The sequence below is a fragment of the Protomyctophum bolini genome (assembly GCF_963924005.1).
Source record: "Protomyctophum bolini genome assembly, chromosome: 12".
Classification (NCBI taxonomy): Eukaryota; Metazoa; Chordata; class Actinopteri; order Myctophiformes; family Myctophidae; genus Protomyctophum; species Protomyctophum bolini.
The window spans coordinates 9,348,663-9,370,338 of NC_137873.1; the positions used below are offsets into that span (position 1 = coordinate 9,348,663).

Genomic DNA, 21,676 nt, shown 5'->3' on the forward strand with positions numbered 1-21,676 from the left:
TCTGATCCACTGGAACAGCACTCTGTTCAACTGCTTAGAGGATGCACTAGGAAAGAAGAATGGGGTTCTCATCATAGCTCTCTTTGTACAGGTACTAATTCAAATCAATTCAACCAAGTATTATTGAGTATTGTCAGCCTGGTGGGACCAATGAGAGAATCCCTATTTAAGCGTCATGGGAACATCGGAAAGGCAACGTTTTCTCACCGGATCGGTCTCTTTAAATAGAAGAAGACCCATGACTTTCAGAGAGTTTCAGCCATACCCTGCTGCACTTCCTCTAGTCTAGCAGACCTCTCCGTTCCTTTGACCTCTCAGGGAGGATGTGAACATAATAAGCCTGTTTCATGCATGCGCCCAAGGTGCATGCACACTGTACACACACGCACCAAAACAATACCCCCATACACAGTATGCACAATGTTTTTGTCTTAAAAAATGCGGCTCAACGTGTGTGTGTGTGTGTGTGTGTGTGTTGCATGCGTGCGTGCGTATAAGCAAGTGAGCCACATACAGTAGACACACGCACGCACACACATGACCTGTCCTGTGTTTTCCAGATAGGTAAGGAACACTTGGGTCTGAAGGCCATTACTGAAGTTCTACAGGATCTGCAGTACAAGGTGATGACAAACATGCTAATAGAAGAATGACAAGAACAATAAATAAATACGTGCAGTTGAAGGTTGGTTAACTTCAAGGCCTTTCCTATGGAGGTACATGACCACTTTTCTTTATGTGTCTTTGGTTTTTTTTTTCTCAGGGAAAGACCAAGATAATACCCTGCTTTAACCCCAACACTCTCTTACCTGGTGAGAATAAACTTCAACAACAGAATGAGTGTCTCACATGTGGATTTGACATCAACCACTTAAGGCCTATTTTATTCTTAGTCGTATGACAGACGGTGTTTGTGAAGTGAGGGGCGCTCTTATTGTCATACATCACCATACATCACATTCCGTGATCAGCCAATCAAGTCACTTCGGCTAGCATTCTCAGTGCGTTCTTGTTGACGAATGAGTGGTGATGTAGGATGTACTCCTATGTATATCGTTTATAATGCGATATTTCATGGTAATGTTTGCTCCGCCCACCAGACCCCCTGCTCAGAGACTACTGGGTGTATGAAGGCTCTCTCACCACACCTCCTTGTAGTGAGAAGGTGACCTGGATACTGTACCGCTACCCTCTCACCATCTCACAGATGCAGGTAAGGAAAGCCTACTCTAAGGCACTGGTACAAACACAAACAGGGCACAAACCGGGCACAAACACAAACAGAGCCACGAGATAGAAAACCCATTGGACTAAACCAAATTATAAAACAGCAAAGGGAAAACTATCTGACACATTGGAAAGAAGCAACACAAAAGCAGAGTAAACTAGAATGCTATCTGGCCCTAAACAGAGAATACACAGTGGCAGAATACCTAAGCACCGTGACCGACCCAAAACAAAGAAAATTCTTAACTAGGTACAGACTCAGTGAGCACAGTCTCGCGATCGAGAAAGGCCGTCATAGGCAGACCTGTATCCCGAGAGAAGACAGACTATGCACCCACTGCACACTAAACGAAGTGGAAACCGAGCTACACTTCCTAACCATCTGTCCATTATACCAAGACATCAGAGACACATACTTCCCACAGATTACAACCACACACGGAGATTTTGAAAACATGACCAATGACAAAAAACTCCCATATCTGCTGGGCGAAGTACAACAATGTGCAAACACAGCAGCAAGATTTGTGAGTTGCTGTGATAGGAGAAGGATATCAAATGGAACACAACCACCCTAAAGACTAATCATTGTGTATATTCCTGCACTATACCTGCATCAAGTGATCTTGGTACACAGAAGTTGATCTATTGAAGATTCTGACCTTCAAAGTACATAATTCTTGTTCTGATTGTATTGCTGTATCGTTGTATTGTTCTTTCTGCTTTGGCAATGTAAACGTATGTTTTCTCATGCCAATGAAGCCCTTTGAATTGAATTGAATTGACTGTTTTGTTTGTTTTTTGCAGACATTCAACATTGTTATTTCTGTGCTTCACAATGATGTTACATTTCATTATCATTATGTTATCCATGTTAAAGTTACAGGGTAACAGATTCTGTGTGTGACAAGTTGACTGATATGATATCACCCTGAGAACATACAGTACAACACAGTAGACAGACAGTGGATGAAAGCAGGTTATGATGACCAGACATGGCCTTACACCCCCTGGATGCCCATTGTGTAACTGTTATGCTTACTTGTTGTACCCATTGTCAGAGTACTAAGTGCAGTTTTCATCATCATAATGACTTGGATGATATCAGGCAGGCAGGCAGGCAGGCAGGCAGGCAGGCAGGCAGGCAGACAGGCAGGCAGGCAGGCAGGCAGGCAGGCAGGCAGGCAGGCAGGCAGGCAGGCAGGCATCTCTATATATGGGAATTAAATGCGGGACACAGAGAAACTGACACACAGAGACAGATAGAGATATTGGTTCTGGACAGCCGCTAGCCTGACCAAATTCCACTCAGCAGAACACACACCGTAGGGTCCTTGGCGATACACACGGCAAGTTTGAACGCTGAGACAGTACGTGCCTGAGTTATGTAAGAGACAGACAGACAGACAACCTTCTAATCTAAGTTTATCTAACCAATCAATGAGTCAATGATCACTGGATGATTCACTAAAATAAGTCACTTTGTTGAAAGGTTAAAAGATGAAGTGGAAATCACCTGACATTTATATAAACCGTTTCATCTGAACCCCCCTCTAGTCTGCTTGCCCTTTTCAAAGAGACCTGTCACCTGACAGACCCCTGACCGTCTATTTTGCTCATCGGGTTAATCCTCTCTGGCTTCTGGCATTTTGCATAATAATGCAATTTTGGGTCATGGGTGGGATGTCCGACTTGGAAAAGGCACCATTCTAATTTCTGTCAGTGTTTGTGATTGATCCTGTCAGAACAGGAGATGTGACTTGTATCTATGGTTGACCATGGTCCCTCAGGGCTCTAAATTAGTCATGCTACATTAAAAATATCAGCTATTTTCAAAGTTTTCCCCACATGCTGTGGTTAACCACCCACGACCAGACAGTGGCCTTGTAGAGTGTCTGCCCTGAAACTGGGAGGTCGGGGTTCGATCCCCGGCCAGGTCATACCAAAGACTATAAAAATGGGACCCAATGCCTCCCTGCATTCAACTACGGTCAAATCAACTACGGTCAAATCAACTAATCAAATGATTCCCGAGCGCGGCACGGCTGCGGCTCACTGCTCCAAGAGATGGGTCAAATGCGGAGAACAAAATTCACTGCGGTATAAAAGTCGTACGACTTTGACTCGACTTTTGACATGAATCATACTGTTCCTCATCTGGCATCAACATTTAACAAAAGAACGGATCGATCAAGCTCATGTTTTGAGATTGGCTATTTTTGAGAGTTCTTCTGTTTCATTTGACCACAGTTTTGTGCTGAATGACACTCTAGTGTGAACAGTATAGCAGTCTTTTATGGCAACAGGTTGGGGCCCTAAGATACATCAAACATCCGGCTAATATTGACTGCCAATTGCACGTGTGTGTGTGTGTGTATGCATGCAGTCCCACACACTTGTATTGCTATACTTGTGAGGGCCAATTGTTCCTACAAGTATAGTAGAATTTGCGAAATAAGACAATTCTCTGGTCCCCACAAGAGAAATTATTGTTTTGTGTGTGTGTGTGTGCGTGTGTGTGTGTGTGTGTGTGTGTGTGTGTGTGTGTGTGTGTGTGTGTGTGTGTGTGTGCGAGCAGTGCAACAGTTGTGTGAGGACAACTATAAATCTTACCGTACATGTAATCTGAGTTATAAATCCACAGCAGTGGTCAGTGGTTAAGTCAACATTCTGACAGTGCTGTGGAGGCTCTAACACTGCTTTCATGTTTGTTCTGAGTCACTGTCAGGTGAAAACCTTGTATGTCCAAAACTGTTACATTTCAGGAAATGAAACGAACATTTTCAGAAATAGTGGAAATGGCTCATCTACAAGCTCACAACTCGTCGCAACACGCCATGAGCTTGTAGATCAACAATTTTTGCCACTTTTGCGTCACTCTTGCATGACTAAGTATAGAATTAAGTGATGAAAAGGTTATAGAGATACAAGGTTTCTGCCTGGCCAGCAGCAATCTACTGTAGCCCATTCCTGCGGCCAATGCTGAGTCTATCTACAATGGCTGCATTGAACAGATTTGAGACTTGACTTGCAAATGCAAGATACTTTTGTGTGATGATCTCTCTGTTAAGACCGCTCTGATCTGCAAAGAGTCCCATCCGTGAAAAGCCCATTTTCACGCCTTTATTAATCGGTCGTATGCTTGTTTGGGGCTAAAGCCATGTTTGTTATGGGAAGCACTAAATCAATTTTCTATGTTTACTGTGGCTAATGGTGTTACTGTTTACTATTACCATGGTTGAGGAGGCTGGTGTCTACACATCCCTGTTTACTATTACCATGGTTGAGGAGGCTGGTGTCTACACATCCCTAATGGTGTTACTGTTTACTATTACCATGGTTGAGGAGGCTGGTGTCTACACATCCCTAATGGTGTTACTGTTTACTATTACCATGGTTGAGGAGGCTGGTGTCTATACACATCCCTGCCTGATGACTCGGCTTGAATCAAGTTGGCTGTGAGCTGGTGGAGCTGCTGGTAGACCAGCTTGATCCTACTTATACTAACACCATGAATGCTTGTGAAGAAAGAATAAACAGCGATTTCACTATCTATATAACATCTAGCTGACTTCCTGCCATAATCTTTGCACATTACATTAATTACTTTAGATTTAGACAATACATACAAGACATACAAACACGCCCGCCCGCGCACACACACACACACCCGCGCGCACCTCCCGCCAACAGGGCTTTTTAAGTTTTAAGCCAAATTTAATCACTTTTCTCTGGGACTCAGGCTCCTCAAGACATAAGCCTACCCCTACGGTAATAGGCTACTGTGTAAAAGGCTGGTAACAGGCTGTGCTGTGTAAAAACTAGGTATGGGCTAACAACCTATTCTGGATTTAAAGGTGTGTTTTTGATTGATTGTTTGTTTGAATACTATGAAGTATGCAAGCAATGCTAAGCCTAAAAGTACCAGAAAGCCCTGAGGGCTTAATTGTTTCCATTGTGGTCCTATGCATTCCATTCATCATCACTGTGTCTCTCTCTCTGTCCTCCAGATCGAGGAGTTTCGGAGGCTGCGGTCTCATCTCAAAGGAGCAGAGGTTGCTGAAGGGAATGACGGGGTGCTGGGGGATAACTTCCGTCCCACACAACCGCTCAGTGACAGGACGGTCCACGCTGCCTTCCAGTGACTCCTACTCTCTCCTCCTTTTAGCATGCATGATCCAAGGGGACCGACAGACACTGGTTGGAAAGGTAGTGACTATAGTGACCAATACCATCTGTTGCCCTATACATGTGTCCACTACACACCACCAAACAACTATGACCGTACAATCGCTGACAGAAGACGTAATAATAGTCTAAATCTACTGCAAAGATAACATGCCGTGGTGGAAGAAGTACTCAGATTTCTTACTTAAGTAAAAGTAGCAATGCTGCAATGTTGAAATACAAGTAAAAATCCTGAAATAAAACAATTACTTGAGTAAAAGTACAAAAGTATTGGTATCAAAATGTACTTAAAGTAGAATGTAGGCTACTCATTATGCAGAATGAAAGGCAAAAGCTGTAGTGGTAGTTGTAGTAGTGGAAGTAACCCAGTTCAGTCCTTAATCTGGCACTGCCTTAATTGGCCTGACAATCCCTATTTTAGCATAGCTGTCTTGCGACAGAGGAGGAGGTATATATTTTGGTGGCAGGCGAAAAAGACAAATGAGTCTTTTTAGAGACTAATACTATAGTCCTGGGATTGACCTATTGAAGTTACAGATAGGCCTAGTAACCGTGCAACTGGATTGTGTAAGGAAACACTTTTGCACATTTCCAGCTGGTATTCCGATTAAAGCTGCAATACGTCATTTATGTCTTACCCGAAGATATAATGCATGGAAAACCACTTGTCAACTCCTACCCGACCACAGGATCATACTCTACGATACAGATTGCTCAAAATAACTCCTTTATTTGGAGATAAAAAAAGTTGTTTCGGATTAAAACTCACTGGTAGCTCTAGTTTTATGATAATAAAGCAGCTGCTATAGAATTTGTTCATATTATTAAGTCACACTGCCTCCAGGAATACTGCCTTAGAATAAGTTATCAGTGCATCAAAAATACTTAAAGGGGTAATTTGGAAATAAAGTATACTGTATTTTCCTGTGCAAACAAAAAGTGAAAAGAGTGATGGGTGTGGGCAACCATTTTGAAACAGAGCTGTAAAGACATGAATGGCAGAGATTGAGAGGGTGGGAGAGACGGAGGGGAAAATGAAGGGAGAGAAAGAGAAAACAAGGTTACGGATACGGAGGGAGGGGGAGGAAGGAGGTATAGTAATATTATAGAGGGACAGAGAGAGGTGTGAATAGAGCAAAGTCTGCACAAGGACCACGACAGAGGGATATTTCAGGAGAGAGAGAGAGAGAGAGAGAGAGAGAGAGAGAGAGAGAGAGAGAGAGAGAGAGAGAGAGAGAGGTGTAAAGACAGAGAGGCAGAGTTGAAAATGTCAGTGGGGTGAAAGAGGAGTAGGGGAGAGAGAGAGAGAGAGAGAGAGAGAGCGCGCTGGTAAAAACAGGAGGACCATTGTTTTCCATGTAAGGTATATCTCAGCGGTCACACCAACCCAGGCCCACCTGACTTCACATCGCTACATGTGAAGTAGATAGGCTATTTTCTCTAGTGTTTTCACTCAAATTTATTTTTTAGGTAAAAAGCGTGTGAACCAGCTGCTCTGAGGTGCCCAGTAAAATCCTGACTCAGGACCCAGAAGTGTAAAATGTGCCATTTATGTATTTTGTTGGGTAATTCGTTTTTGCTTCACTTATTACACAGTAAATTACAGTAAACAGGATTTTACTGACATGAATAAACAGATTGAAAGAAGTCATGTTATATGAAACCAACACCAAACATTATTATTATTATTCTACAAAAAAGGGTTGTGTTGCCGTGGAGGCTATTTAATGGCCAGAAACAGAGGGCCAATAAAAATACTTTCCATCAGCATGCGCACACACGCACGCACCTCACTCTGCCTAAAAGAAAAACCATCTGTTCCATCGTCAACCTATTTCTGTTTTTCAGAAGGGAAGAGAAGAGTGACGCTGGGAGAAGGAAAGGAGGAGATGATGGGTGTAAAAGAGAGGTGGGGCGGAAGAGAGGGAGTGAGATAAAGAAGATGAATGGAGAAGAGGAGAGAGAGAGAGAGGAGGAAGAGAAGTTGGTCTGATGCCAAATCACCTGGGGTTTGAGTGGACTAGGACCGCATTACCCTCCTCCTGTCTCCACACCTTGGCCCTTTGTGTGTGTGTGTGTGTGTGTGTGTTTGCGTATTGCTTTATCTGTCTCTGTGAGCAACTGAGGATTTTACTGTGATATTTCTCTCTCTCTACTACTGTATCTGTTCTGTATGTTTTGCTGTTTGATTATGTACGTATAGACTCACTAGAGTATATTCTACGACGTTACTTTCCTGATTAGCTGAAAAGAGGCTTACACACACACACACACACACACACACACACACACACACACACACACACACACACACACACACACACACACACACACACACACACACACACACAGCCAAAAGGAAACATCATCAGCCACACATTACAGCTAAACACACACAAGTGGGTGTGCCTGCTGTGTGCACACATACTACACACACAAGTACACCCGCACGCAGTGGTGGAAAAACTACTCAAATGTTTGAAGTATCAATACTGCAATATAGGAAAAAGTACAAAGGTATTGGCATCATAACGTACTTGAAGTACCAAAAGTTAAAGTACTCATTGTGCAGAATGTCTCATTTCAAGTTGTATAAGTTGTTCAAATGTAAATATGGCTGAAGTGGTTAATGCATAGGCCTAGCCTATGTTTTGTAATGATAATCTACAAAGTAACTATAGTAACTAAGGTTTTCAAATAATTGCATTGGAGTGAAAGTACAATATTTGTTTCTGAGATGGAGTGGAGTAGAAGTAGAAGTAAAAGTACTGAAAATTGGAAATGCTACAGTAAAGTAAAAAAGCTCAAAATTGTAAGTACAGTACTTAAGGGGAATATGACTCATTTTCAACATTGAACTATGTCATTAATATATCTTAGACTTAGAGTGTGCAAATAATAAAAAGTTCCCCCCTTCTGTTTAGAAAATGAGTGGTATTCCCCTTTAGTAACTTTACACCACAGCGAACACGCACACCTGCACTGGCTCTAATCTGGACACATTGTCCTACAGTGAACATGAATGTAGGTCAGTGCAGGGTTCTCAACCTTTTCTGAATCAGGGCCCACTTCATGTAAAATCATGAAAGCTGCCATTTGCGGGCCACCCATCTGACCATTGACCACGGCAGCTGTGTATTTTTCAGAGCGTGTTTATTTTAATGAATAGATGGAACCAACTGCTTTACATCTGTAGTATCACTTAAGTTGCTATTTATCGGCATCAGAATGAACACACGTTTTTCCAAGATTTGAAAGAAATCTCATGTCATTTTTTAAACATTAAAAAAACCAATCTCAGTGTTTTGCCAATTATTTGGGGGCCCACCGGTGGGCCCAGCTGTGCTAGACGATCCCTGTGCTAGACGATGCTCCTAATTTCAGATTCTGATAATGTATTGTATTTTGTATACTCTGGATGTCTGTACAAAAGTATTAAAAGGTAATGTAACAATAAGTGCATAACTTTCTGTTCTAATTACTTGCTTGTGTGTGTGTGTGTGTGTGTGTGTGTGTGTGTGTTTGTTGGGGAAGGGGACAGGTTGGCGGCTGTCTTAAGGTGGCCTTCAGGTTCTGTTCTGTCAGACAGAGACAAATAGACAGACTACACCACATCTGAGGCAAATATAGTACTTACTACTTAGTATATAGTTGTACTTTGAACAGCAGGGTCCATTTCATTCCAGTAGTTGGCTACACACTCTGATTCACAAACGTGTAAGGGTCCATTTTGGACCCCTAGTGGTCTCCCCCAGACCCGGAATTGAGAACCATTGGTCAGTCTAAAGAGTAAAGACACATTACTCACCACCTGCGTTGTGATATGACTGTGAGGTGTTGTGAGCTTGTAGATCTGCTGAGGAGTGGCGAGGACAGGAGGTGATCGAGGTTAGGAGAGGAGATTAACCCTAGAACACAAAAATAAATTAAGAGTAGAGACAAAGATTAAGGCTGACCAACAAACTGCTTTACTTCTAGAGTTCTGGGGAGCCCCTAAAAAAATTATTAACATCGATTCACACCACACAGGCCGTATCGGAGATACACTGCACTTGAGTTGGGGTGTAGTAAATCAGATCCCTTGTACCAAACCTTATAAATAACCGATCTACAAGCCCACAAAGCATTGCAAAACGTTGAGCTTGTAGATCTTTTGCAGTATGTAGAATGGGAACATGGGGGTTCAAGCAGCACTATATGGCTCTATGGATGGCTATCCATGCAGTGTCAGAAATCCGTTGGCTGGATGGATGAGGACACCTGGTGGATGAACCCAGGCCATTTAATGTGTTACCGTATACTGCATGTCACAAAAGGATGCTCGATTTCTGACAGGCTACTATGAGACTAAAACACTTTGATACAACACCTCTCTCACGAACATTCACACAGTTTCTTCATGACTGTGGTCATTGAATGTCATTTCTAATCCTAACATACTTTATCCACTTTATCCAAAACCTTAAGACTGTGGAGTCATCCAGTATCAGATAACTCCTTACAGTATCCTAAATACTCCTTATCAATACTAAATATGATGTAAGGAGGAAAGGTTGGCACCTTTCTGGTGGAAAAGTTTATCTACACCATCATCCACACCATACAAAAACAAAAGGAAAAGCAAACAAAGACAGCCACAGTATTGCATGCCTCAAGCCCATTCACATGTCCCCCATTAAAAAAAGAAAAAAAAGAAACTGCTGAATCAGTGCAATCAAATGGCCCCAGATATCAGCTAACACTAGGTCAGACTGCAGTTTAGTCAAATAATTGTCATATGTTGAACAAAGGCGAGCCGAGTGCTGCCGAGATTCAGAGCAACCCCAGTCCTGGTGATGAGGTGCTCACCAAGTTAAAACTAGTTCCTAGTGAATCGGGAGAGGCTTCAAGCACACTCTTGAGCAAGAACATTTAAAAAGCCTTTATTTTTGACAGGGCTATCACATAATAAAACAGACAGGACACAACTACTTTCAACCTGGTGTTCCTACTAAAACATTTACAATACATCAAGAGCAGAATCACCAAAGTAGTCATTAAATATCACTGGGTGGGCTTGGTGAAATTGACCCAGTAGGCGCTTTCTCTCCTTGGCCGAGATTTTAGGGTCCAGGTGGATGTTCTTCAACAAATCGCACAGATGCTGGTTTGTGTTGCTCCTGGTAGTGTCAGGATAGATGCTGCTAGGGTCCTGCTGGCAGAATGTAGAGCCTAGGAGATAAAAATAAAACAATTAGATTTATGCACAAATATTATGCTCAGCAGTGCCAGTGGTGGCTGGTCAGTAGAGGGTGCTAAGGCACCACCCTACCTCTCTCAAAAAACCCCAATATATACCATCCAAATCATCAATTTAATTTGACCAATGACCAATGAACATTTTGCACCCCTGAGTAGCAAACCTAATGTTTGTCTATGATATTAGAGACGCTGAGATGGTCTAGTCAGGGACATTCAATGTGAATGGGAGCAATGGTAAACTGCAACCTATGGTGACTGTAAGCATTCTATGTGGCTCCCCAGGCCATTATGTTTTAAATTTATCCATTAAGTTTTCCATTACAAATAATTTCTTGAAAATGATTTACCCGTTACATCTGGTTGAGTCCCATTCGAGATTCTGTCCAAAATATCGCTGACCTTCTTGTGTAGCGCCCCAGGTATCTAAAGGCACAGAAATAAGTGGCAGTGGCTTAGGGGTAGAGTAGCCAGCAGAGGAGCTAGATGGAAACCGTATATATAAATGCACCATTTAGAACAAACGATTCAGTGAAGTCAATGCTGATTGATAGTAGGTGAAACAGCGTAATCCATTTACATCCATCAGCACGTCCGCCTAGAACTTCAGTCAGGACAACTCAAGAATGGATGGAATATATTATTTATTGAATATAAAATGAGCAATATATTTATTATGGTTTGGCGATGAATTGGATCTGCTTTTTAGGTACTCGGATCAAGCGCATCAGTCCCAACCATAGGGACTCCGAATCCCTCGTACCTAAACAGCAGATCCAAAACGACAGGTGGTAGCTGGGGTGGAGGAGGGTGAGAGGCAAAAATGTAGGCAGACAGCAGCGCAGCATTATCAGTGTGCAGCAGCAAACAAGCAAGCAGATTGAGCAGTTCAAACTTCCAGTTTAAATAGCCGGTATGAAGATGGAATGAGTGTGTGATTGGATGTGAATGTGATGCTGAGGTGCCCCAATTAAGGGCCGGCAGCAACTGCATTGAGGTTTCCTGACTGAACTATCTCTGCGCATGTCTGTCACAGGCGCAATGCTCATATCTCTTAACAATTAATGGACGGATGGATAGCCATTCAACTTTATGTGCTCAGAAAACCCTGAGAGGTTGACCCCTCATTTTGGTCACCCCATGAGCTTTCCTCCGAGTAAAAGGAGGGCAAAGGGCATTTTGAGTTTTTTATGCGAAGCAGCAGACTGTAGCACTGCACCCTAGACAAAAATAGTTTGTTGGATATTTGAGCTCACAAATATGTGTCCATAAATTCAAGTCTCTTAATAATCAGCTCCATGCCTCTTGTAATTTTAGAAGAGAGCCTAGTAGCCTTCTGCTACTGTTATTGTACAGCATATTAGTCAAAATGTCTGCTATATTTATTTAAGTTCATAGTCTACAGTACGCTACCTTGAAGATTTCCTTTCTGTTGTCAATCATGAAGAGCACCATCAGTTGATCCCTTTCCATGGAGAGCTTCTTGCTGTGGAGAAACGCCCTGCTGAAGGATCTCACCAATGCCTGTCTGTTCTCCATCTAAAAGTACAACAGCACACAGCTAGTGTTACACCAAAACATAAAAACCAAAACATTACAATTCTCAACAAGTCAGGCCAAATATGGCACTGCTTTGGAAGTTAGCCTATAAGAAAAGTACTACTCTTTGCGATAATATTTCAAGCTGAAAATGGGGTTAAATACAGTCCTCCTGTGCCACGCTGCAGTACCTTGGGTGACTGATCCATTAAGAAAGAGTGAGTGAGTGAGTGAGTGAGTGTCTCCAACCTCTTTGTCCAGTTTTATCGCCCCAGGGTTAGCTGCAAGAGCCAGGAAAGTCAGAAGCTTGTGCAGCTCCTCTCTACAACTAGGAGGCAGCAGCTTCAGACAGAGCTGCAGGGCCTCAAGTGCCTTGTCCAGCTTTGCATTCACTAGGGAGAGAGAAACCAGCGTAAAGGGTACCTAGAATGGATATGTCATTTGGCAGGAAAACACCCATGATACACCTCAGATGGTTGCATTTGGCAGGAAAACACCCATGATACGCCTCAGATGGCTTATACAGTAGAATGATGATTAAACTCAGGTTAAGACTGGACGTGGAGTTACAAACTGCAATTGCACTTTGGCGTGCATGTTATGGGTGTGTCATCCTACTGTACCAACCCTTCCAGTCTAATGTCCACTTTATTGTAAAGATTAAAAGGAAGAAAAGGGGTAAACATTGGCAACATTTGGTTGTGTATGAGAAAGAAGGGTCCTTCAAGTTTAACAGGGCTTTGTTGTCGAGCATTAGTTTTGCTATAAATAAATATACTTAGTTTGCATCAAGTTTAATTTGAACTAATAGTTACAGATTCACTAGAAACATAAGACATTCCCATCACTTTAGAATCCAGTAGGGGTAGGCCTGCCCTACAATAGATAAAGAAAATCATTATGTGAAGGGTCTGATTTTTCACTTCTCACCCAGCAGGTCAATGATGGCGGTGTAGACGTCACTCATGTGATTGGGCAGCAGGGCAGGCCTGTCTGTGTGGCTGTAGTGATTGACCAAGGCCTCATAAATCAGCAGCTTACTCTGGCCCATGGGATCCAGACAGAACCCAACCAGGCCTGGGGTAGACACAAACCTTACTGTGTTGAAATTAACATAGTTCTTCTCTGAACGATTTATAAATACAATCTAAAGATATGCACGTTAAATAGTTTTACTCTGAATTATACAGTAAAAAGGGACAATCTTATTACTCACTGCGCATGCATGCAACCCAAATTGTAGCCTCTAATCTATTCACCTTTTATGAAGGATGAAGGAAAACACTGCCTTTCATATATCAATCTTTTGTAAACAAGCTGTCAGGTGTATTTGTCAAAATTGAAATGCGCGCACGCACGCGTGTGTAAAGTGAGGGGCGCTCTTATCATACATCACATTCCGTGCTCTGCTCAGCCAATCAAATCAGCACATTCTGTGCTACAAAACAACAACACATAAGCTGTCAGGTGAACACAGATAAACTCTTGACGAGCAGCTCTGCTTGTCCAAGCACTCTGCTAGGCCAAAAGAGCTCTGAACAGCACCTTCTAAAAGTGGCTGCTATGTGGTCACCTTTTGGTCAACCTGCATAGTGTTTAATGTAAAAAGGCACTGCACAATCAAAGATCAACTTCAGACAGTGTTTTTTACCCTAAACCGTGGTATGCTGCATTATTCTTTTGTCAGGCAGAAACTTGCAACTCTAACGCGTTGGCCTTGGCCATTTACAATGTTGGTGTACACGCACAGAATAGGGGCTGGACACTTGGTTGAAAATGGCTCATTCTGTCGTTTTATGCATTTGAAAAACAATGAAAAAGAGCTAGTGACTAATGACTACATTTGAACATAGGTTATGTTTTCCACTCACTGACAAGAAACGATTTGGACAGAATATAAATTGTCTAGGTGAAGACACTTGCTTTCATTTGCATTGCGACTACCTGCCGTAGTGTAGCCAGGACTGTGACGGTCATGATCATGAGCGGAGCATCTGGGCAGCTCCCTGCTGAGCTCCACCACTGGCTGATCAGGGAGGCTGTCCAGACAGTCCAGCGCTGCACAGAACCACTCATCCTCCCTGAGGAAGACAAGAAATAACACATTTCTTAGTAGAAGACAAAAAGGTGATGTGAAACCCCCAGTAGGCTACTGTATTCCAATTATAAAGCTTATAAATGTTCAGTAAAAAAAAGAAAGAAAGCTGTGCCCGTTAAAACACAAGTAGGCCGCTATAGTAGCTTTTTTCTTTGATAGCTATAATTTTCCTCAACAGTTTGGCTTTTCCCAGAATGTATCAAAATGACAAACGTCAGCACTAACCGCTTGATCCGCAAGTTGCACCTTAGATAGAAAATATCTATCCGTGACAATATACTGACAGGCGAAAGCATGGCAACAAGGGCGATCAAAAGAGTAAATCAAAGGACAAGATTCTTGGGCAGAATTCACCTTCCACAGCACTGCTACTCAAGTGTGGAATGCCCTGCCCCCTTCCCTCAAAAGGACCATTCAGTGACCTCCAAACTCCACACTTGGAAAAAGAATCACCTGCACAGAATTTCTTGACAGAAAGTAGCTCATAACATGTCTACGGTGGATTATTATGAAACAAACATTTTGCAGATTGAAAGATGATAATTCAAGCTTTCCCTACAGCTGCAATGTTGATGAGTTTAACGTAGTTTAATACAAGCAGATCGCAGATGCAATTTGGATGAATGGGGAGTCAATGGAGGGTATTGCAACTCTAGATTCATCCCATTATAAAAAAGATCTAGAGTTGCAAATTGCAGCTAGACTGTACCTTGTGCGGTTTGCAATTATATATTGTCTAATAAAATATTCAATCAATCAAAAGGTTCCCAAACTCACATGCCAAGGACCCCCAAAAAAACATATCCTCTGGCTTTAGTAATAACAGCTGATTTAACGGTTACGTACTCTGAGTCTCTAAGCGCCTTGAGGACCCGTCTGTCCAGGTGACTGCTGCTGCTGTAGACGAGGTCTGGTTTGTCATGAGCCCGCTGACGACATGGAGAAGGTGAGGGGTTCTGGTTGCTCTGAAGCAATCCATCCAGCATGGGGAGTTCTACCACTGTTAACAGCCTGACCATGGTCTGTTCCTGCCACAGTTCATCCACAACTGCAATGGAAGAAGACAGAGATGGGAGGAGTATTACAGTTAACCACCTATACTTCAGCTGACCAGGGTCTATACTTGGTGTGTGTGTGTGTGTGTGTCCACCAATATAAGCCTATAGATTTGAAATTTTCACCATATTCCCCCATTTATGACATGCCCAGGCCAGAACATGTCTGGGTTACGGACAGTCCTAACGGATAGTTCTCTACTTCCAGTTAGTACTGAAAGTACTGACACAAGAGGGGTAGCTTCTACACTGCATCCCAGTGTGTGTCAGGGCAAAAATACTGTAGTAGGGTGCCCGCAAGCAACCTTAATGCATGTTCGGACTAACGGGACTTCGGATCTATGGGCAGTTCCCACATTTAGAACAAAGTCCATAGCCTACTGTGGATATTTTTCCTTTTGGGTGGTCTTGTCTGAGACCATCTTATGGCCAATAGCGTTTAGTTGTGATGAAATGGCTGACTTACATGATTGCGGTAATGCAGAGTTGGAACTAGAAGTTGGATGTTCATGCCTAAACAACATAAAGAAAGATAATTGAAAGCTCATATTGCAGTAGTTGTTTTTGAAGGGCGCTAGCCCCTCCTATGCCCAGCTTTACGGGTTTGTTTGAACACAAACATTGGCTTGTGATTGGCTGATCACTATGTATATTATATATGGTGCTAAAACTACAAATGCCAAGTAAAAACTAAAAGATCAAAATTGATATACGAGCCTTTCTGCATACCCGTCTGTAGGAGCACAGCACAGTAAGTTGAGGATTCCATGGCAGAGCTCGCCTGTCTCCAACTCACCCGTTGGGGGCATTTCTGTGTCCAGGAACCTGTTAAATATTTCACAGCATATTCAGATTGCAGTGTTATAAAACCCATTGTGTGTGTGTGTGTGTGTGTGTGTGTGTGTGTGTGTGTGTGTGTGTGTGTGTGTGAGAGACTAACCTGTAGAGAGCATTTTTGCTGTCCTGAAACACATCCTGCTTCTTGTCTTTCCCAAACATTTTGGTGTCCACTGCTTCAAACACATTGCAGTTCAACAATGCCTGACAGATGTACACAATCTTGTCCCGTTGGATATCAACACCTGCAGTTGTGAAGAAAGTGATGGTGGTGGGAGGGGTACCATTAATCAATTTAGGCATCCTTTAGCAGACACTCTTTGGAGCGACATACAACAAATGCAGAGAGACCGTTTTAGCACCTCAGTAAATTAGGATTTAGGATCATAAACCAAGAATCAGTCTAAACAATATAACATCTGAAAAAACAAATCTGTACATTGAAACTATTGGATGCCAGGTAAACAAATGAACCTTGCATCTAAATTACATTTTAACCTTTTTCAAATCAACAGTATTGTGGCATCATATAATTCATTAATTTGAATCACCTTCAACCTGAGCACATTATAGGTATAGGCACCTTTTCAAAAATGGCTGATCTACAAGCTCACGGTGCATCAGAGTGCAATTTCCAGCTATTTTTTTTACTATTCATCATACAACAATATATAGGGATCAAGTGGTTAATCTATCAGAGGACATTGTTGAAAGATTTATGGTGTAGTAGTACAATGGTTCTCAATGCAGCGTCCAGACTACTAGAGTTCCAAATGGACCCTTGCGGGTTCCATTAATTTGTACATTCAAGAGTTAAATGAACACTCAAGACTTGACGGGCAGGAAAAATCTGGGTCGGGAAGTGATTGGTCATCACTCACCCAACACCGCTCAAGTGCCCTTGAGCAAGGCACTGGACCCCCAACTGCTCCAGTGTAGCTGCTTAGCGGCAAACAGTATAAGACTGAGGTTTTACTGGTCAGCTCCAAGGTTTTAATTTGTGTTTCTATGTGCAGGGCGTTAGTGAAAATGAGCACTTGTGCTCAGCCACTACCCTCGGTAAATATAAAAAATAAATATCAAGAGGGGTTCTTAATTCATAATCAAATGGGGGTCACTGCATTTTCACAAAGCTGATAATTTCTCAGTGAGAATCACTGTAGTAGGCCTAGAAAATACCTTCGAAGCCACTAGCATGGGAGAGATGATCCATTACCACATCTATAGCATCAGAGCCTACAAAACAGCTACTGTGCGACTTGAGATGGATGCGTCGATCCTTAACCTTCACTGAGGCTTTGAGATGGGAGATGAGCCCCCTCCATAAGATGGTCGAGTGGTTTGCCTTAGTTACCACTCTGTGACCTAAACGAGAAGAGAATATGAACAGTCAACACTCAATTCAATTCAATTCAAAGGGCTTTATTGGCATGAGAAAACATACGTTTATATTGCCAAAGCACACTCAACAGTACATGTAGCCCCTTTCGAAACCCTCGGTTAAGCTTTTCTGAAGTTTGGACGTCACTAGCCCTACAAGCAGAACCCAATGCTACTGAAGTTTCTGACATTTTTGAGACCCAGATAGCATGGGGTCCTATTCCACCTCCACCCTGCCACCGGGTACGCACACATAAATAAACGTAAATACCTTCGGATACGTCCTTCTGCGCTCTTTGAGGGCTTTTGTTCGTTTGAGGGCTTCTGAATGTACCTATAAATACCGCTGCGAATATCTCCTGTGGCGCGGAAGCCAGGAGAATTCGCAGCGGTATGTTATACTATAACTACTTATAGTTGACACATTCAGAATAACTCAAACTAAAAGAAGCCGTCAAACTATGCAGACATGACTTATCCGACGATATTTATGTCCGCGTTCTATCATTTCAATATGAAAACATAGATACGCACAGGGACCCTACGTAAAGTAATATCCAAATTTCAGAAAAGCTTTACGGAGGGTTCCGAGAGGGGCTAGGACGTCACTAGGGTAAGCAACGTTCAAACTTCAGAAAATCTTAACCAAGGGTCCTGAAAGGGGCAGCCGCTACAGTAGATGCAAAAGCAAGCGCTGGGTAGTGGGTACACAAAGAAAGGCTGAATAGACCGATAATTCTAATGAAAATGTGAGGCAAGTCAGGCAACAGCCGCAACAATCACAGTGGTTCAACTCAAACCAGTCAAACGCCACCTCCAAAGGCCTATTATGACACTAGTTTAAGCTTTAAACTCTCGCTCACATGTAAGTGAATTACCCTGGGAGTGCAGAGTCCAGGGTCCAACAAACAACTTCTCTTCAAGGAGTTTCAATGCAGCGACTCTCTCCTTGACTGAAGGCATTTTTCACCAAGCTGACGTAAAAGGTAATCAGTGGTCCAGTGGACTCCACACACCTTTTATACAGGTAATCAATCAATTATCAGTCAGTTCACTACATTGAACCACTAGATGGCAGCACATACACGCCACATCATTACTTTGGTCTGCACAATCCCACATTGAGATTGAGATGCCAAAAGTAGCCGATCTACAAGCTCTCATAATGAGTGAACTAATGACGATAAGGAGGACATGCTGTGAGCTTGTAGATCTGCAATTTCCATGATCATCTAATCTACAGTAACAAGGCTGACAGCTGTTGTCTTGTTGTGACTTGTGGTCAACCGTAGATAATATAGAAGTGATATATAAAATAATTAAGGCCAATAAACTGTCCCCGATTCCACAAAAGTCCCATTCCACCACTGTCGATTATGGGCGACCATACCGGATACCTATATGAAGTTTTGTGATGTCAGAACAGGCCAGCTCCATATGGAGATATAGGGGTGATCAGGTCCAGAGCCCGGGCAGAGGCTTTTGTGCTGGTTCTGGACAACCGGCTATCCGACAGACTCGACACCGGGCACTAACTGTGTTGGGTCGACACCGGCACTGCACTCCCTGTGGTGGTGTGGAACGCAAGTGTGTCGAATTTGAAGTTGGGGGGCAGAGCAGCTATAGGGGCGATGATTGACAGATAAAATGCCATCTGCTGGCTAAAATAAGGCATTTGTCCATCTGAAGAAGCTTTAAGAACCTAAGGGAAAAACACCTGGCATGGAGTGGATTTTCCCACCTAATACAACTTTGTTTGAAGGATCACGAAACAAAGACTTTAATTGTTTAAATTATACTCTTATGGATATAGTTAACTTTGCATGCAGTCTACAGTACATCAAGCAGTAGATCAGGAAACGATATTCTTCTTTTTTTGGTATTTTCTAGCATTGGCTTCATATTTTGGCATTATACCGCCACCTTCTGTTTCGCTTGAAGCACTTGAAACCTGTCCCACAAGCATGTTTAATATGAAATAATAATTAAAAAGAATCTAATTCTTACACCAACAGTTACCCCTATGTGTTGTTCAAGATTCAGAGCACTTTCCCACCGCCTTCCATTCACTGACACACACAGGCAGGGACATCAAAAGGGCAGTCACAAGACAATGGTCAATATTATGTATGTCAATCTGCCTTTAACTATGTCATTTGAGGGTGATGGACGTCAATTTCCTTTGCATGCAAATGTAGCTCCTGGCACAAATTCTATAGGTCGTTAAATGGTACCCCAACTTTCAAACCCTGACTTTATCATGATCCACTAATTACTTAATTGACACTTTTTATTATTTTATTTGGATGACCCTAAGATCATAAAAAACCTTGAACGATTACTATTGCAATTTCTTTTGTTCAAACCTTAGATTGACTGGCCTAAAGTGTGAAGTCGATTTGGATGGTTCTCCAAAATAAAAAGCAGATACGCACAAGCAAATGTAGACTGACAGAGATTAGTTTGTTCTGAAAGAGTTTAAATAAAAATAATATAAATTATAACAAATCATTTTAACCTGGAGTCAAATCATTTCTGGAGGAACGGCAATACGATTTATTTATTCTCTCAACTCTTCTAATTACAATGGTTCAGAATCAGAATCAGTTTTATTGTCACAAAGAAAGAAAGAAAATGTAGGCAGGGAGTAGGAAAGCAAGGACAAAATCAGAAAAAGATGTGTCCAATAAGGTCTGTTATTTGGTCCAGAGATTCCTTCCGATTTACACAGTATGCAAGGTAGATAGTTATAGACATAACAGTGAAATCCTGATCAAAATAGACATTCTTGAATATGGGACTCCCTTAACCCTCTCAGTGGCATTGTAGTTACCGTATATTAGTGTCCTCCCTGAGATTGGGAGGTCCTGGGGTGAGTGTTCTTGTATTCCTGGATTCCACGTTGAAAAAAAGAAAAAAACGATTTACAGGAAAGACAGGTTTCTACTTTTGCTTTCCTCTACATCCTCTCCTTCCTCTGTCCCGATTCACTAAGCTTGTTTACGCCGACATGTTAGTAAACTAAACGGATGTGTAATTCCTCTCAGCAAAAATTAACTTGCAATACACAAAGCAGTGTGTAAGTCCCTGAAATGTGTAGATGACAAGTGTATGTCATGATGAATCCGGACATCTCCCAGCGCTCCACGGGGTCTGCTGCTCCTCCTCCACCACCACCAGTTGATAACCTCTGCGTCTGCTCTCTTGCCTGCCACTGCTGCCCACCCAGGAGCTGGTGTGCGCAGTGGGCCTACAGCGGCCGCATCTGCACCTCAACGGGTGGAGGTGGTTTCAGGTGGTGGTGCGGGATTGCAATTGCAAGATGGAGATGTCAAGGGCTCTCAGTAAATGTTTTTTAATAAATAATAATTCTTACTTCAAAAAACGAGCGATTAGCTGCTGGCGCAGTGCCAGTGCTGGCTTGTTGTCCTCAGCTTCAATAGGTGGGTCCGGTGGCATGTCTATTGGTGGGGGCATTGCTGCTGGAAGGGGTGCCCCATGGCGATTCGCGATGTTATGTAGAACACAGCAGGCCATGGTTATCTTACCTACCTGTAATTGTAGATGGGAGCAAATTAATAGACTGCACAAAACATGTACCGTTATAGCATAGGCATACAGTCTTCAGGTCTTGGTCCAATAATGTGGAGGTTATACTATACATTTCATACCTTATCGGCATTATAAAGGAGCTTTCCTCCTTCCTTGTCCGTGTCCAGGCACAGCCAGCGGCCATTCAGCACCCCGATAGTGCGCTCCACAATTGCGAGGGTGCGGACATGGCTGTCATTATAGGCCTGCTCCTGTTGGGTCTGGGGCGTGTGCAGGGGTGTCATCAGCCAGGTACTTAAGGCATAGCCTTTATCACCTATAGAGATAGGCTAATAGTTAGCCATACAATCCTGTGAATTGAATTTCCATGTAGCCAAGTGAGGGGGGGAAAAAGCACAAAATAAGCTTTGAAAGGCAAAACACTTACCAATGAGCCATGCACATCCAGCACCGTCAGCCTCCTGTGCAAGACACATGTCCACACTGCTCTTTTGTAGGATGAACGAGTTGTGTCTGGCACCCCCCCAGCGGGTATCGGCATTAATTATGTTCATGTCGGCAT

At 42.7% G+C, this 21,676-nt stretch overlaps 2 protein-coding genes across 2 annotated transcripts in view; one reads left to right on the top strand and one right to left on the bottom strand.

Moving 5' to 3' along the window:
- The window catches only part of ca8 (carbonic anhydrase VIII), a 16,076-nt gene extending 7,226 nt beyond the window's left edge, over positions 1 to 8,850 (top strand). The window contains exons 4-9 of the mRNA XM_080778457.1: positions 1 to 91; positions 561 to 623; positions 764 to 812; positions 1,101 to 1,213; positions 5,238 to 5,436; positions 7,264 to 8,850. The exon at positions 1 to 91 is cut by the window's left edge and continues 5 nt beyond it. Coding sequence (XP_080634583.1) covers positions 1 to 91; positions 561 to 623; positions 764 to 812; positions 1,101 to 1,213; positions 5,238 to 5,372 — 451 coding nt within the window. The 3' untranslated portion in view covers positions 5,373 to 5,436; positions 7,264 to 8,850. The remainder of the gene's footprint in view (positions 92 to 560; positions 624 to 763; positions 813 to 1,100; positions 1,214 to 5,237; positions 5,437 to 7,263) is intronic.
- A 467-nt stretch (positions 8,851 to 9,317) lies between these two features.
- LOC308326038 (DEP domain-containing protein 7-like) lies at positions 9,318 to 21,039 on the bottom strand (the record flags this gene model as incomplete). The annotated part of the gene is made up of 13 exons (XM_080778849.1): positions 9,318 to 9,323; positions 10,463 to 10,626; positions 11,004 to 11,079; positions 12,067 to 12,192; positions 12,442 to 12,584; positions 13,123 to 13,269; positions 14,137 to 14,273; positions 15,137 to 15,338; positions 15,812 to 15,858; positions 16,075 to 16,170; positions 16,286 to 16,427; positions 20,694 to 20,827; positions 20,939 to 21,039. 13 exons carry the CDS (start codon positions 21,037 to 21,039, stop codon positions 9,318 to 9,320), a joined length of 1,521 nt encoding a protein of 506 aa, XP_080634975.1.
- Between the last annotated feature and the right edge of the window lie 637 nt (positions 21,040 to 21,676).